Here is an 18,473-nt window from a genome sequence, read left to right on the forward strand (position 1 = left end):
CTTTCAAATAATTATTAAACATCCAAATAGTCGGCCTCAAACAACTAATTGTTATAAAATTATATTCTGCTATCAATTGGTCAATACTGGGATTGAACGCTTGGTTTACACTGGGAGTCCTTTGATGCCCAACCACTTGGTTAACATTGCAAGCAGGATATTCTTCATTATCAGTTAACATTGAATGTTCTTCATTACCTGATTGCTCGGTCGATATTGAATATGCTTGGTTAATACTGCAAGTCCTTCATTACTTGGTTAATATTGACATTTTTGTAACATCAATGGCAACATACAATTTGAAGCATTGTTTCCAACAAACTCCCTCTTTGGCATTGATAGCAACACAACATGTCAACATAGAATGATAAGAGTATGAGCAATTTAATAATACCTTTAGTTGCATTCTTATTTTGATTCTCTTAATAGAGAATGTTTTTCATTACCAGACTGCTCGGTCGATATTGAATATGCTTGGTTAATATTGCAAGTCCTTCATTACTCTGTTAATATTGACATTTTTGTAACATCAATGGCAACATACAATTTGAAGCATTGTTTCCAACAAACTCCCTCTTTGGCATTGATAGCGGCACAACATGTCAACATAGAATGATAAGAGTATGAGCAATTTAATAATACCTTTAGTTTCATTTTGATTCTCTTCTATACCAACTCCCTTCGAGATTCTACCTGGATTTGTCTCAGCTGCTTTCACATGAATTCTCCCTCTTACATTTGTCAACACTCTATTGTGTACTTTTTTCATTTTCTCCCTCTTCGCTGTTGATTCCATCATCTAAATACTCTCCTTCTGAGATACAAAAGTTTCCCTTTTCCTCTTTGACATCAACTCTCCCTTGTTGACACTAAACTCTCCCTCTTTGACATCCAGTGCCAAAGGATACAAACTTTGAAGTCACTATCTACCTTTTTTACCGATTCATATGCAATATGTTCTACATTTCACACTTGAAGTGTGACAATTTGTATCAACTTGATACATCTTCAATGGAACTTGGTTGATGCATCACTATCTTGTGCTTTAGTGAGCATTAGATAGGGGAATAACTCCTAGTTTACCTCTTAGATACATAAATGCATCCTTAGGTAAAGCCTTAGTAAATATATCTGCTATCTGCTTCTTGGTGTTCACAGTTTACAATCTCACCTCTTTGTCTTGAATCAATTCCCCTAGGAAATGATACTTGATTGCAATGTGTTTTGTCTTTGTGTGCATCACATGGTTTTTGGATATATTGATGGCACTTGTGTTATCAAAGTAGAAAACCACTGGTTCCTTGATTTCCTCCTTCATTCTTGATAGTAATTGTTTGATCCATATTATGTTAGAACAATTGACTGCTGCACCAACATACTCTGCCTTGGTTGTTGATTGAGAAATACAACTCTTCTTTTTGCTTGTCCAAGATACTAATCCACTAGTGCTTTTTCTATCATCAATGCTTCATGCCCAATCTGCATTAGTAAAGGTTCTTAACTCAAGATTTTCTCTTTTCTTATATCATAAACCATATTCTTCACTTCCTTTTAGGTACCTTAAAATTCTTTTTACTGCCATCATGTGATTTTCTTTAGGATTAGCAGAACACTTTGCAACTATGCCAACTGCCAATGCAATATTAGGTTTGGTGTGTACCACATACTAAAGTTTCCCAATCATTGATCTGTAGGTAGTTTGATTTACCTCCTTTGAATCATCATTCTTTGAGAGTTTATGTCCAGTAGACATAGGTGTTCCAACTAGTTTGGAATCTTCCGTTCCAAATGCTTTCAATGTTTCTTGGTATACTTTGATTGAGTGATGTTTATGCTATTCATCATTTGATGAACTCGTAGACCAACAAAGAATTTAATCTCTCCAAACATAGACATTTCAAATTCTTTCCTCATTTCATTCAACAAATGACTTGCATAACATCTCATGTCCTCCAAATATGATATCATCTACAAATATTTCTACAAGCAATATCTTGTCTTGTGGTCCTTTCTTTATATACAAGTTACTATTGTCATTTGTCTTTTCAAAACCAATTCTTACCAGATATCCATGCAACCTTTCATACCATGCTTTAGGAGCTTGCTTCAGTCCATATAAAGCTTTGTGAAGTTTACATACCATGTCTCCTTTGCTTGGATCAATGAAACCTCTAGGGTGTTCAATGTAGACTTATTCTTCCAGGATTCCATTTAAGAAAGCTGATTTTACATCCATCTGATATTCTTTGAATCCCTTTTGTGCAGCATATTCTAGAAGTATTTTGACTCCTTCAAGTTGTGCAATAGGAGCAAATGCTTTTCCATAGTCAATACTTTCTTCTTGAGCATAACCTTTGCATACTAGCTTTGCCTTGTTCCTTGTCAGTATGCCATCTGTTTCTCCTCCAATTATTTGTTCAGGTGCATGATGTCTTCTGACATGTTTTGCAAGTCTTGGATCTTTCTTTCTTCATTTTGAACTTTGTTCACTTGGTTCTCCATGATCTTTTGCCTTTTGCTTGGGCTCCTTTGGCTGATTTGATTGTAACTTGGATGCCTCTGTTTGTGACTCGTGTTGTGCTGTCTGTGATTTGCTAGGTTCACTTCGCTACTGCTTAGCTTCAATTGTTTGTGGTAAAGTCTCAGGTTTCTCCTCATAGTAAACAAATTTTCTGTAGTCTTTAGGCTTCTTGCTGCTCTGTTCTTCACTTCTTTTTGCAAAATCATCAATCTTCATATGTGCACTTTTTATGACTGTGAGTAGCAAGATTCAAACATTTGTATGCCTTACTTTTATTGGAGTAACCTAAGAATATACCTTCATCACTTTTTGCATCAAGCTTTCTTTTCCTTACATCTGTCAAGATATAGCATTTGCTTCCAAATACTTTGAGATAACAAACATTAGGTTTGTACCCATACCATAATTCATAAGGTGTTTTGTTTGTACCCTTCTTCAGTTGAACTCAGTTAAGTGTATGAATTGCTGTGCTGATTGCTTATCTCTAGTATTTGGGTGCAACATTTTTCTCAGTCATTAGTGTTCTTGTACACTCCATGATGGATATGTTCCTTCTTTCTGCTATACTATTTTGTTCTAGTGTTCTAGGTGTTGATACCTATTTTTTTGATTCTTGTTTCATTGCAGAATTCATGGAATTCATTCAAGATGAATTCTCCTCCTTTATCTGATCTCAGGGATTTTAGATTCTTCCCTTTTTCTTTGCTCAATTCTAGCCAAAAACCATTTGAACTTCAAAAGCATCATATTTATCTTTTGAGAACATTAAAATAATCATCCTAGAATAGTCATCAACAAATAAAATGAAGTATATGTCTCCACAGTAGCTTTCTATACCTATTGGTCCACAAAGATCTATATGAACTAGTTCCAGAACTTCTTTAGAATTAAAAGACTTACTTCTGAAACTTCTTTTACTCGTCTTTCCAATTTGACATTGTTTACACATGCCCATCTCAGGTTTCGTCAGATTTGGTATGCCTCTTACTCTTTTGTTCTTGCTTATGGTAACCATGTTATCAAAGTTAACATGACACATCCTTTTATGCCATAGTCAACTTTCTTCTATTTGAGCTAATAAACATGTACTTTCAATGAGATCTAGGTAAAACAAGTTACCTTTTGTCTGATTGCAAGTCCCAACCAGGTTTCCTTTTCATCCAATAGTTTAGCTTTGCCATTCATGAATTTTACCTTATATCCTATATTGTTCAGCTGTGCCACGCTCAATAGATTATGTCTTAATCCTTCAACCCAATAGGCATTTTCACATTTGATTGCTTTAGTTAATGCTATGATTCCTTTTCCTTTTACATAACATGGTTTATGGTTTCCAAATCTAACACTTCCACCATCATAGTGTTCTAAATGTTCAAACTTAGTTTTGTCACCAGTCATGTAATGAGAACAACCTCTATCCATGATCCATGTATCATTTTTGCTAACATGAGAAATAAGTGCCATATTTTCATTTTCCTCATTATCAGATTCATCCTTAACAACAATGTAAACTACTACTTCATTATCATCACTATCAAAATTTGTAGTAACATGACAAGATTTCTTACCTTTGTCTTTGTAGTCCTTGTTGTTATTGAAGTCTTTCTTGCCCTTGAACCTATTATTTCTTTTCTCATCTTTATCTTCTTTGTTCGGACATCTTGTAGCAATATCACCAACCTCTTCACATGAGAAACAAATCAATGGACCTCTGAATTTTTCTCCCTTTTGATACTCTTTTAGCTAGCAAGTCTTCAATGACTTCAAGGTCTTCCTCTAATTCATCTTCTTCTTCACTATCAATCTTTGATAGGATTAGGAGCATAGTTATCAAAGTTATCATAGTTCTCACCTTCTTTCATTTTCATTCGATCAAACTTGCCTCTTAAACTTTTTGCCTTGGCTCTTTGCATATTTTTATCACCTCCATAGACTCTTTGTAGTTTTTCCCACATTTCAAATGCAGTAGGACAGTCTTTAACCTCATCAAATTTAGAATAGTTGAGAGAGTAAGCTATAGCAATCATCATTATATTGTGATCCTTTGCTTTTTCATTTGTTCCACAGTCATAGGTTTAGGTGGTGGCACATATTTGTTTTCCAAGTAGAACATGCCAATATCACTAATGCTTGATAGGTGTAGCTTCATCAATTCCTGCCATGCTGAAAAGTTTTCTCTGTTAAGTTTGGGAATCTCCCTTCTGTATGACATCTTGATCTTTAGCTTAGGTCCTGAAAACCTTTCTTGCAAGTACCAAACGCTCTGATACCAGTTGTTGGAAATAAAGAGAGTAAATGAGAGGGGAGGGGTGAATCAATTACCACAAAAGCAATTCCTTGTCCCTAGATGTCAAATCAACTTTTCACTGATAATGCAATGCTGTCCAGCTCGGTTAAAACTAATCTCTTATTGTAACTCGGTTAACAAAGAGTCTTATGAATATTAATCTGTTTAACCTTTAGTAACTTAGTTGCAAAAATATAAAGCATATAGCAAATAACATGAACACAAATGACACCAAGATTTAACGTGGAAACCCAATTTGGGAAAACCACACTGCAACTTGTTACAATATTTTTCACTCTTTTGAAGTGAGCCCTATTAGGAGCCAAGCCTGTTAAAGGTTACAAAACATATTGTTCAGTACAATTAGAGGAATTAGATCATCTTGTTAGGAGTGGCTTGGTTAGAGGTTTTCAAACACTTCAATCTTGAAATGTCACTTTGTTAGAGGATTTACAATATGACTGTTAAGCCAAATATGTTAAGAGATTTGTTCACTGCTGCAATGATTAGAAGGTATCAACAATTTGACTTGATTTATGAAGCAACTTCCTTTGTAGATTTAGATCTCTGTTCAGGCTTGACTTCTGGATCCTCATTGATCAGAATATTCTTTGCAGCTTATTTTCCACACTTTCCTGCTCTGCCTTTTCTTTTGATTATATATTCATCTTATTCCATGTATTCTACTTGTACATCTTATCCTCATTACTTGACCTTTCTTGTACATCATAAGCTCTGATAAATTTGCTTGAATACCCTTTTAAATAATCTTTAAACATCCAAATAGTCGGCCTCAAACAACTAATTATTAGACAATTGTATTCTATTGTCACTCGGTCAATACTGGGGTTGAACGCTCGGTTTACACTAGGAGTCCTTTGATGCCCGCCCACTCGGTTAACACTGTAAACATGATATTCTTCATTAACCAACTAACACTGAATGTTCTTCATTACCTGATTGCTCGATCAATACTAAATATGCTTGGTTAATACTGCAAGTCCTTCATTGCTTGGTTAGTACTGACATTTGTGTAACATCGATAGCAACATACAATTTGAAGAATTGTTTCCAACAAGAGGAACTAGCCTGCCTAGGTTTGAACCTTTTTCCAAACACATAGGTGAATCGGACTTGAACTAGTAACCAATTCGAACCTTGTTCGAACTAGGAACCTAGGAAAGTGAACTAGACTTGCATAGATAATTATAATGTAATACAAAAATGAACAATATGCAAAAACAATAGAGTTGCATTGGCAAATTACCCAAAAAAATGGGCTGCTGAAATAAAAAAACATTTCATTTCTCTTTCTCAATTGTTGCAGGTTTTGCTTACCAAAAAATGTAAAAAACATTGCATGAATGAAGTCTCTTCAAAATATAAGTCACATTTAAAAAAATCAAATTAAATATTATACAACACAGTTGGTAAATCAAGTTTCTTTTCAGGGTAGATGTGTACAATATTTGATGTGTATCCATACTGTATCAGATATGTATTGAAAGCTGGATGGACAATATTCCCTTTGATGGTGATACCTTAGAGGTGTTTAAATATGATGTAACATTTGAGAGTTACAATGATCCAAAGACTCCACCTACAACTCCTACTTCTCTATTTGAGATCACTTGTTTATCTTTTTTTGGTGATTCCAGTGAGTCATTGCAAGAGTTGTCTATTTGTCTTCCTATTTGACAGATATTGGTTCATTGTTTGTAGTCTTACATCTCAGATTTGGGAGACACATTTGTGATGATTTCTCTTCTCTTGGATGACAGTTTCCTCACTGTTGGAGATTCTTCTACATTTTCTATGGGGACTGGCATTCACGAGTCTTTTTTGGGGATTGTAATCCACGAGTCTCCATCTTCACTTTTGTCACATTGCTTGGTTCAATATGATCATGCTTATGTGATGACTTCTTTGATCTTGGAGACTCCTATTTAGTTGTTGCAGGGATCTCTTCTTTTTGATGATTTTCGTGACACCAATGTTGTCACTTCATTTTTATCTTTGGATCTTGTTCCAAATCAGTTTCCATTGATTCCTTGCTTGTCACTTACTATTTGTGATTGGGCATGTTCTTGATTGGTTCATGAAATCTTCATTATCCAAGGCTTGATGACATATGAGAAGATTTCAGGGACATCATCATCCTCCATTTTGATTCCACTTCCTAATTCCCATCTAGAATGGGCAGCTCGCTGGCATTTGTACTTGGTTTATGTTCTCCCCAAGGGGGGAAATGTTGTTTGTAGGCTTTGGACAATATTTTTCCTTCAAACACTCTATTTTTCAGGACATTGTTCATTATGGGGGGGCTATGTAGTCTCCTTTCCATCCTATGGGGGGATACTTGATTATATAGACATGATGTATGTAGTCCTTGGGGGCCCTTGAGTCATTCATGCATCATGATTTGTTTGTTTCTTTTCTTTCTTTTAGAGAGGATTTTTTTCCCATGTGGTTTTCTCCTTTTCTTTGCTTATGAGAGATTGCATTTACATTGTATGTGGGTACCTAACATGGACTCGTAGTGGGGACCCATATTTCATAGTTGCATAATAAGTGTACTCCCTAAGTGACACTTAAGGGTTTTTTTGTTGTAATTAAGGTGTTGTACCTAGTGATAACCTCTCCTAGGTTCTAATTACACTTTATCTCTTGAGTTTAGTTAGTGATCACTCTACACTTTAGGTGGTTATATCTTGTTATCACTTTTCCACCTTAAATAGATCTTCCACCTTTAGTGGACTTAATCACTTATCCACCTTAAGGGGGTGATAGGTTGTGTATTGCATGTTATTGTGACAACCTCCTGTCTATTCACTTTGCCCATATATGCAAAGTTCATTTTGGGCATTGAGATGTCCATAAACAATGTCATCAAGCTTGCAATCTTTCTTACCATTCTCTTTTGGAAATTGTTCTGGTCTTTAATCGATCCTAAGGGTGTTGTAGAGTCACCTAAAGGCTAATACTCACGCTTTTTTGGTGATACTCTTGTAAGAAGCTTGCTTTGCAAGCATATTGTAATTTGTTATTGATTTCTGAAAAACATGTATTTTGATGGCTTCCGGAGTGGAGTATTTATCCCATAAATATTTTTCCCAGTTAAATCAGTATGTTGCAGATGCATCTTATTTCTGTTTATTTCTGTTGAGTTTCTGTAACTGCTGTAAAGTTCTCAAATTTTGCGTAAGTCTCCTCTCAAGATTAGTGTAGGAAGTATTTCTGCTACCTTAGCTTCCTTACAAGTTCAATGCAACTGTTGCTAAGACATGGCTGCTAAATACAAAATGTAAGTGTTTTAGGTTGACCAATGCAGTTGCTATATTTATGGCAACTTTCAAAAAATTAATTTGGAATTGGTATACGATTACAGCCAGAGTTCGACAAAAAGAGATTTAAGATTTGAATTGTGCAATCTTGCAATTTTAAAAATTCATTAGAATGATTTTATTGTCCCTGCATCCCAAAACTGTCTAAAATAGACAATGAGTTATCTGCCCCATTTGTAACTGTCTCTGTATCTATAGTTACTGGTACAACTGTGACAACTTTGGTGAGCTTAGTGTGTCAATGCCACTAAATAGCTTGTTTTAATCAACTTTAAGAATTGGTACTTGCCATGTGTCATGAATTCAATTAGGTTTTAAATGGCATGTTTGCACTTTGTAACTCAGTTCATTTTTAATTGTGTACTTTTTAAGCACTACTTTGCATGTGATGGCAAATGTAAAAATGCTTGTAGCACATTACACTTTTTGTAAATATATGAAAGGGGTTATTTTGTCTCTAGAAATTTCTATATATCAGCTGAATCCATGCTTATTCCCAAAAAATGTTTTTGCATTTTCATTTATCTCATCTCATTTGCATATGCATTTGCATTGTTTTATTATTAGTCTACAGAATGTCCTAGGGACGGTCATGTCTTCAATGCTGAAACTGCAGGGCAAGTAAACAAAGAAAATGCCAGTAATTAAGATGCTAAAGCTTCTTGAGGGTAGAAATTGTTGTTCTTAAGGCATAAATCACGATCAAAAGCCTAGAAAAAAATTAAAATATTTGTGAGAGGATTGGTTCACTGAGACCAGTGAAATAAAAACGATGCCGAGAGGGTCCAGAATTAACCATCAAGAGGTAGAAAGCCTGTTCCATAAACCTTGGAAATCTTGAACCACAATTACCTGGACGTGTGGGAGCATGGGTGCTGATGGCAACTCTATTGAAATGAAGTATAAGATACATGAGTAGACGAATATTTGTATGGATAGATAGCATATAACTAGTTGCCAGGAATTGTGTATGTGGATGTGATCCTTGTTTGTATACTGGAGTTCACTGGTAACTGGGCTATGAACTGTGGGGAAGATAGAAAGCCAAGAGCACTTCTAAACCATAGGAAAAAAACTGAATCAGAAAAGGTAGGGAACCTGTCACAAACTGAGGAAATGCCTCATATAAAAGTAAGTACTAGGAAGAAAGGGCATGGATATTTTAGTGTTCCATCACTTGTTTTGGACCGGGGGACAAAGCACCTAAGTTTGGGGTGGACAGTGGAAGGTGTAACATACCATTTTTACTAAGCCGAAAGTAAATAACTATAACAAATATCATAACAGAATGACATGGAGTAATTTAGAAACAATACATCATACAAAAATGAAACTATTTCTGAATTTATTATACAAGCTATAAAATCAAATTTAAGTAACAACTATATCCATTTCATATGAAGGACAACTAAATTAACCTCCATAACTGACTTCTATGATTACGTTTTGAAAGAAACAAACCAAATTAACCATATTTACAAGTATACATTTCAAATTAATATAAAAGTACGTACAAGTAAAAAGATTTAGAATTTCATACATGAATTGAAATAACTGATGATGTGTTGTGCAAGCCTTGGCATCTGGTGAAGAGGAGAAGCATTGACATAGACTTAACCTCCCAATTGCGGACCTTAACATATCCCCACACAATCTCTTACGAGAAAGGCCCTCCCTACCCTGGGTTAGGCTTGGGACACCATAGTCCTGCCATCTTGAGCATACCGGTGTTGTGTCGGCTAAGTAACAAACAAGGTTGAGGAATTCCTTCATCAACCTTCCCTCTATCAGCTAGCACTTTTGACCTCTAGTGATTATTTGTGGCAAGCATGCTTCTAATCTACCTTGGCCAAGGATATAGGTGGGCATTCAACAACCCGATCACTACCGCTCGACTTGACAATCGAATATATTTTGGAAAATCATGAGTTCACTTGGACTAAGCAATTTCTTTCTTTAAATGTTCATATAATTAAGACACTAATTAGTAGTTTATCTTTCTTGTAGGAATACCTCTCCTCTTCACCCATTTACGCTTGGCTTTGCTAGCCTTGGGTGCATCATAGGAGATTGCTAGTAATTATGAGATTCTTATCAATCAGATTTGTTTGTGGGTACCATTTTGATTATAACCACAACTGGTATATAGCAAATACCAAAGTAAATCGGAAAATACTTCAAGCCAAAGTTTTAGCAGACCTTATACAATATAAAAATATTATGCATTAAACAATTGTTGAGCATTCATTTTCAAGGGAACTATAATAGTTCAGTCCCTACGGGTACGCACCTCATATGCATAGATAAGATCTTGTCATAAATAAAGAAAGAGCAGGGCTGATGCTCCTCGGAAATTCTCACTACGTTTTGAACCTTGGTTAGACAACCGAGCTTATTATCATGATACTACTTCATTTGGCAGTGATATATAAAAAGAGAAGTTTGCATTGAAAAGGCATGGCATGAAACAAGAATAACTCGCGAAATGTTTCATGATCTGAGAAAAGAAACAATTCAATTGCTAACACGATTCTTTGGGCAACAACTCCACGCGCTATGGCTTCCACCGAGGCGGCTCAATACTGTAGATTAAGTGTGGTATTACGAACCAGAATATAGGCGGAAAGGTGAGAGGATACATTGGTTCAAAGAGTAATTGCATACAAGAAGGAAGTGAAAAATGAGAATGATCCTTCAGCCGTGGAGAAGGGAGATAAAGCCTCCCGTGCTTTTGGTTACAAGAAGGAGCTCGATATTGGTTACAAGAAATCCATAAATTCAAATTCAAAAGTTGATGATGATAGGGTGGCAACGCTCATTGATTTGGAGTCATAATAAAACATAAAGATAATATTTTTTTCATGGTTTAAAACAAACATATATATATATATATATATATATATATATATATATATATATATATATATATATATATATATATATATATATATATATTAGCATACCTAAAATTTTAATTAAATTTTTTTGTAAATTAAGCTGAGAGATATCTAATTTAAAATATTTAAAGTTTAGAAATATAAATAGTTCATCATAAAAATATTATAGAATTAATTTATTTTAAATAATATAAATAATAGAAAAACCATAACAAATAGATAGAAATAAGAAATATAACTTTATACGAAAAGTTTTAATTTATTTTAAATAATTAAATAATAGAAACATCATAGAATTAACAATTTAATATAATCATAACAAATAGATAGAAATAAAAAAATTAAAAGAAATAATCAAAATTGATGGATAAGATTTTTGTAATTAGGTTTGTTCGCTTTCTAGCATTTAAAAAAAATCTTTATGACATCTAAAATACTATTATATCTATTAGATTTCACAATTTACTATTTACCCAAAATCCAAGTTAGTTTTTTATATTTAACAAATCAAAGATATTCATTCTATTCTAGTAAAAAACATATTTTCATACTAAAAGTTTTAAGTTATTTTAAATAATAAAATAATAGAAACAACATAGAATTATTAATTGACTATATAGATAACAAATAGATAAACAATAGAATTTAGTTACTTATTGATAAATTATAAACGCAATAATAGTTGACAAGGATGATAAAATTGGCTAGTTCTTGTTTTAGTTACAAAATTAATTAAATCGAATCATGTTAATGTTCAATATTATCAATATGATTTATTTGCTATTTTAATATACATGACACTAAAATGATTGCCAATTTTTTTTAAATGCTAGAAAGTTTACATTGATGAATGCTTCCACTGTAGAAAGCCTCTCGGCTTAATAAATGTTATGTAATCATGCTATTGAGTTTTACTTATAATTGTACCTACATATACATATATCTATACACGTGTGTAATTTTGAGAGCACGCATAATTATTTTTTATCATTATATTCCCTTTAGGTACACACGCATATATGTATATATACATGTAAGTGCAATTTATAGATATTATCAGAGTATCATGGTGGCATCATATATAAATATATGTAAAGTTTATAATGTTGATCACTTTCATAGTCTCAAAATAAGGGAGAGGTGATAGTTCTTTTCATGATGTTAAATGTTTACTACTCTTGTTATAAAAAATGGTGAAGTAGCTCATGACTATCCAAAGTATACTCCGTTGCCTAGCTGTTAAATCCTTCATCAAGGTACAATGCTCCCCCAACCCCCCCGCGTTTGTTCCTGCAAGCAAAAATGCATAGTCCACAGTAATATGTTCCTCCATTTAAATTAAAATATCAAGGAAAACACAATAATTGATAATTGTCACAACGGCTAACCACCATTAACATTTATCTTAAATATAAGCATTTGAAATAATAATAATCAATTAACAAGTCATTTACACATGAACCAATTCAGTTATTGATAACTTCCATTTCACAAGATCATGATAGCCAAGAGTTTCTAACTAACCATTACAATGGCTATAATATTGTTTTAAAAGATAAAAACTTTGGGATGTAACATACCCTCCCCCTTGTGTTTCATCGTCTCCGATGAACTTAACAAAAGGAAAAACAAAATTCTACTTAACTAGCAAAACATAATCTTTTTTTTTGACAAATGGTCACAAAATTTTTTATTCTCTGGATTTGGAGAAAAGATGAGGATATTTTTGGAAGATGTCATCATAATCTTTCCAAGTGGCATTTTTCACAGTATATTGGTTCCGCTGGACCTTGCACTGAGTTATGTCTCGATTTCTGAAGCGAAGCCTATGCATCTTGAGTATTTTGAGCTGCTCTATTTCCACCACCCTTGGGTCTCATACTTGCAAAAGATTCCAATCAATTACATGCTCATGATGGGTGATATATTTCTTAAGATATGATACATGGAAATCTTCACTTGAAATCATAACAACCAACTATCTTACCATTTTGCTAGATTATATCAAATTAAATTGCCAACTGACTTTATGCGGACCTCAACGGCTATATTTCAAGCTAGGTCAAAAATTGGGATGTAACATTTTGTGAGTATATGAGAATGTCATCGATAAACACTAACACAAATTAATCCAAACAATCTTGAAAGATGCTATTCATAAGATTCATGAAAGCTACCAGAGCATTGGTTAATCCGGATGGTAGTACAGTAAATTCGTAAGGTCCATATCTAGTTTTGAAGGTAGTCTTGTGAATGTCTTCGTCTTTAATGTGGAGATGATGATATCTGGACCTCAAGTCGGTCATAGAAAATACAGTTGCACCTCTCATTTGATCAGATAAGTCATCAATTCTAGGAAGCGGATACCTATTCTCAATGGTAACCTTGTTAAGCATCCTATAGTTTATGCACAATCTCATGGTCCCATCCTTCTTCCTGACAAACAACATTGGAGCTCCCCAAGGCGAGAGACTCAGTCGGATGAGTTTCTTATCCAATAAATCTTGTAGCTGTACTTGTAGCTCCATTAACTCAGTAATGGTGATTCGATAAGGTGCTCTGGATATAGGTTTTGCCCTAGGTACCAAGTCTATGGTGAAATCAAATATTTTATACGAAGGTAATCTAGGGAGTTCTCCTGGGAACACATCTTGAAACTTCTTGAGGTATGGATACTTCTCCTCGAAGGACTCCCTCAATTTTTCTCAAATTTCTCCATCTTTGAAGATGTAATCATCCCCATAAGTAGTATCTATAGGTTCTCTCAAATCGTCAACTTTTACCGCAAATATTTCACATCCCTTGCTACTACATCTTTTAAGTTGCATGGCCGACATTTGGCGTGATTTGATCTTATGTATAATCCCCTTGATGGTTATAGGATTGCGTTGGTCATCTAAACATTCTACTATCTTGGCAAGGCAATCAACCTTAGCCTTATGTTCACTAAGCCAATTTATACCTAGGATGATGTCATAGGACCCAAGAGGTGCTACATATAGATTCACTTTGTTGAAAGATTTGGAAAGTCAACTTGGGCTTCAAACAAGCATTGCTCTACCTTAGCCCTTGATTGGTTTGCATACTCAACAGTCCATGGGTTTGCCATAAAACTAGTGCTTCTGGGGAATCTACTCTAACTTTGGGGATATAAAACATTTTGTCGCCCCTGTATCAATTAATATGGAGATAAGGTTTTCGTAGATCTTACCTAGAGTTTCTATTGGGCTCAGTTGTTGTTCTGCTGCCGATAGTCTAGTGCTTGCATGAATCCTCTGCTGGTAGACAGTTTGCTGCGGTGGTAATGGGGGTCGAGGTGGCTGATTGTTATTTGATCTGTTAGGGCACTTGTTGACATAATGATCCCCACCACAAGTGTAACATCGTGATGGCGGTCCCTTATTTTCATTCCCTTTATTGCCTCTGTTTGAGTTGGAGTTACCCTTGAATTCTTTACCACGATTTCCTCTAGAGTTTGGTTTATTGGGCTTCAAATTTTTAAAATCCCTTTTATGGGATCTTGAATCTAATCCTTCTGTGTTCCAGTTAGTTTTCCTCTTGTTATCCTAGATAGAGTCATCCCTTTTCACTTTGTGTTCTTGACGAACAACTCTCTCGAGGGCTTCCTCCATAGTTCGGGGAGCGAGAACATCCACTGCTCCCTTGGTCCTATTGCTCAATCCCATAATGAACTTCCCAATTTTTAGGTTCTTGTCTTGCTATACATACTTCAACAACCGAGTGAACTTCTCCCAGTAGTTGTGTACAGACATATCCCCTTGTTTAAGGTTATGAAAGTCTAACAGTTTTTGGTCGTAGAAAGTCTGGGGTAACCATTGGTTCTTAAAGATGGTTACGAACTTGTCTCATGTAACCTCGATCGTCTTAACGTTGAGTTCTACCTTGGTGTTTCCTCACCAAGTAGCTGTTTCACTTGAAAGTTGGTATATTCTCCATACTGCCTTTGAAGTTTCGGGAAAATTTTTGATTTTAAAGTATTGTTCCATCTCAGTTAACCAGGCTTCTGCATCCTCTCTAGATTTAGAGCCAAACAACCTAGGTTGTTTGATCTTTTTAATATCAAAGGACAAGTCACTAACTATTTCAAGTTTCTTTTGATTCTCAATTTGTGTGGATGAGACTTGAGCACTCTTTTCGCCGTGGTCAGAATTTTCATGTTCAGTGCTAGATGGAGGTGAGGATTGCATCTCTTGACCTCGCCCTATCTAGGCTGCCAAATCTTTCATTTTCTTTTCCATGTTTTCCAGCTTTGTTTGTGTGTCTTGCAAAACTTGAAGCAAAATCTGTGCATTGACTTCATTGGTTACTTCATTATCGTCAATGTTCTCGTTGCTATTCATGTTCCCTATTTTAAAAGCCCCTGAAATATAAATAAATTTCTTAAATCAATTTCATGTTCATACTTTTGAATGTATATATGTTTGTTCAAAAGAAAGTGCAAGAACAGTAAAATATTACTAATTGTTTATTTTATTGAATTTGCCAATTTCCTAGTTACATCTGTAACAAATTTTATTTACAAAATCTCCTCTTCCAAGGATACTACGAAGGAAACACTAATTTGAATGTTTAGATATTCTATTCTTGGGTGTTTTGTTCAGTTTCAATTTTGTGCTTATCCCGCACTATCCAAGTTTTACTAAAAATCACGAGGGGATTAGTTTGTCGGGCATTCCATGCCTTGATAAGTTTGTCCCTTAGTATTGCCCACTTGGCAGGAGTCCATCTGACCCTTTCCTTCTTCATTCATTGCGTGGCTTGAGCTAGTTTTCATCATCCCAGGGTATGGAGCAATAGGAATAATCATGCTTCGGCATGTTCTTTATCAAATTAAAGCATATGGGATGCCGGGTTTTCTTGCGGGGAGTCTTCCGGATATATGTCCTGCTACATTTAAATCTTTATTTTCAGTTTTCTTAATTTTGTTAAATGATGAGCCCAAGGTTCAAAGTTGAACCAATGCTTTGATGCCATATGTAACATACCTTTTTAACTAAGCTGAAAGTAAATAACATATTCTAAGATTATAACTGAATATCATAGTTGGTGCCATTACCTAATATTTCTGTAAGATGTATTGTTTCTAAATTATTTCTTGTCATTCCGTTATGATATTCGGTTATAATCTTAGAACATTAGGTAATGACACCAGCCATTTGAAATAACAATAATTGACTAACAAGTCATTTACACATGAATCAATTCAGTTATTCATAACTTCCATTTCACAAGATCATGATATCTGAGAGTTTCTTACTAACCATCACAACTGCTATAATATTGTTTTAAAAGATCAAAAATTTGGGATGTAACAGAGGGGTAGTGCTGATATATGTATAACACGAGAAAAAGTACTTATGATAAGATGTATACGAATTACATTTCAAATGAAACTTTGACAAATTAGTAAAATAGCAAAATTGCATATACTAAATACTAATATACGAATTGTATCTGTCAAAATATGACTGCTGATTATGACTGTTATTTATGGACAGTGAGAATGTCATTCATCACTGCTTATATGAAACCCTTATACATTGAAATTTACCATATATGAAATGGAATTGGATAATGAATTGTTCGATAAATATGACAGTAGCACCATCTGAATTGCAAACATGGAAACACCAACACAGAAAATCCCAGTTCTGATTTTTATTTAGTACCAGTAGCCAGCATAATCAGCAAAAATGTATCCAATAGCGGCTACAAACCCTTACAAATTTCCCACATTAGATTTGAAAATGATCTGAAAATGTCCTTCAATCAGCCAAAAATATCTGTATACATCTGATTTGCTTGCGAATGTAAAAAACAAATTAAAAGAAACAAAACGTTTTTTTAAAAGTCTAGGGAAAGGAGGCTTCTAGAAGTCCCTGATATACTCCTTGGTGTCCCCGTGGCAGTGGTGGGACAATGGCAGGATGCCCCGTCCTGGAAATGCGCAACTCCCTTGGGTAGGGGGAAGGCATCCCCGTCTTTCACAGGGATAATGTTGTTATAAAGGAGGAAGATTTTTAATCAGGTTAAAAAAGTGGTTGCTCTCCTTTTGACACATCCTATGGACTTTGAGAGGGTGCAGGGTATAAAAATGATACTGGGAGGATGTAGCTGTTTCTAGTAAATCCTATCAGTGTCATCCTTAGCTCCACCTTCTTAAAGCTGCATTTAGCCTCTGATAAATTTTTTTTTTTCAGTTGTTTTATACTAACTATATTCTAACAAAACCAAGAATATGCAACATGTTGAGATTTTTAAATGAATCTGGGAAAGATAAATATTTGGGGAAAACTAATAATTGTCATCATGAAGTATTGGAAGCTAAATAATTTTTAGATTTTTTTTTGGTGAAGAAATCAATTTGGTTAGTCTGTGTGTAATGTATGTAACCAAATTTTACGAGAACATTAAGCTTGATCTGATTTGTTAAGATTTGCAGTTCATTTATGTAATCTAAGATGGATACCTTCTAATATCCGAGAATGATAATGTGATCAAAACACCAGTAATTTATTTAAACCTTTTCTGTTGATCTAATTCATGCCTATATGTCATACATTTAATTGTGTTACCTTTGGAAACTCATTTCCTAATATGTATTTGTGCTGTGGAGCAGGATTAAGAAGGAAATAAAAGCTGATCCTGCTTGTGTCAATTTGAGAAGTCGATGCCCCTACTTTTATGAGTTAGGGTGCAAAATTGCACCTTTGTAAGTTCTTTGACACTATAATTTCTATTTCTTGGTTAATAATTGTATTGACCTCTTTTCTCATCATAGTCAGAGAATTTCAATTTATAATTATGTCTGGGATGTCATTGTTGTTTTTGTGCTAGTAATTGTGTAATTATTGGTTCACATGTTTTCATTTCTTTTTCAAAATCACTGAAAGGGAAGTAAAAAAGCCTTTTTTTCTAGAGAATGATGACAATTCCCAATGTTCAGAAGAATTCAATGAACAACAGCTTTTTTCCTTCATTGGGACAGAGGTCCTTTTTAATTGAGATTTTCAAATTGAGCAATAGTAATCTTCCTGCTAAACTGGATTTTGACATTGTGAAAACTGCATTGGGCAATTATCATAAATCAACCCAAGGGCTAGAAAATCATCAACTCATTTTCTATTTTTAGGTTGCTTAATTTGTTATGTGATATTTGTTTTAATTGATGTTTTTTCTTGTTATTGGCTGCTGCACTTAAATATGCTCTTATCTCCTCCAATCTTATTTCAGTGCTTTTTAATTTGTAGAGTTTCAGACAGAGGTGTTGGGCCCTTCCTTCTTGACACATTTCGAGGGCGTTACCAAGATATTCTTTGCAAAGCTCATAGAGAAGCCTTCTCATTGACATCAAAGTCCCAGAAGCTTCTCACAAGGGAGGAAAGCGAATGTAAGTAAAGCAA

The 18,473-nt window shown here is 34.5% G+C and overlaps 1 protein-coding gene across 8 annotated transcripts in view; it reads left to right on the top strand.

The window, feature by feature from the left end:
- The window catches only part of LOC149578001 (DNA replication complex GINS protein PSF3-like), a 54,581-nt gene that overhangs the window by 35,031 nt on the left and 1,077 nt on the right, over positions 1–18,473 (top strand). For all 8 annotated transcript variants that reach the window (XM_089827213.1, XM_089827205.1, XM_089827218.1 and 5 more), the window contains 2 exons: positions 17,690–17,782; positions 18,321–18,460. In XM_089827213.1, the coding sequence (XP_089683339.1) occupies positions 17,690–17,782; positions 18,321–18,460 (233 nt within the window). The remainder of the gene's footprint in view (positions 1–17,689; positions 17,783–18,320; positions 18,461–18,473) is intronic.

Source organism: Cupressus sempervirens, chromosome 1 (assembly GCF_028749045.1).
Source record: "Cupressus sempervirens isolate cs-2001-9-10 chromosome 1, ASM2874904v1, whole genome shotgun sequence".
NCBI lineage: Eukaryota > Viridiplantae > Streptophyta > Pinopsida > Cupressales > Cupressaceae > Cupressus > Cupressus sempervirens.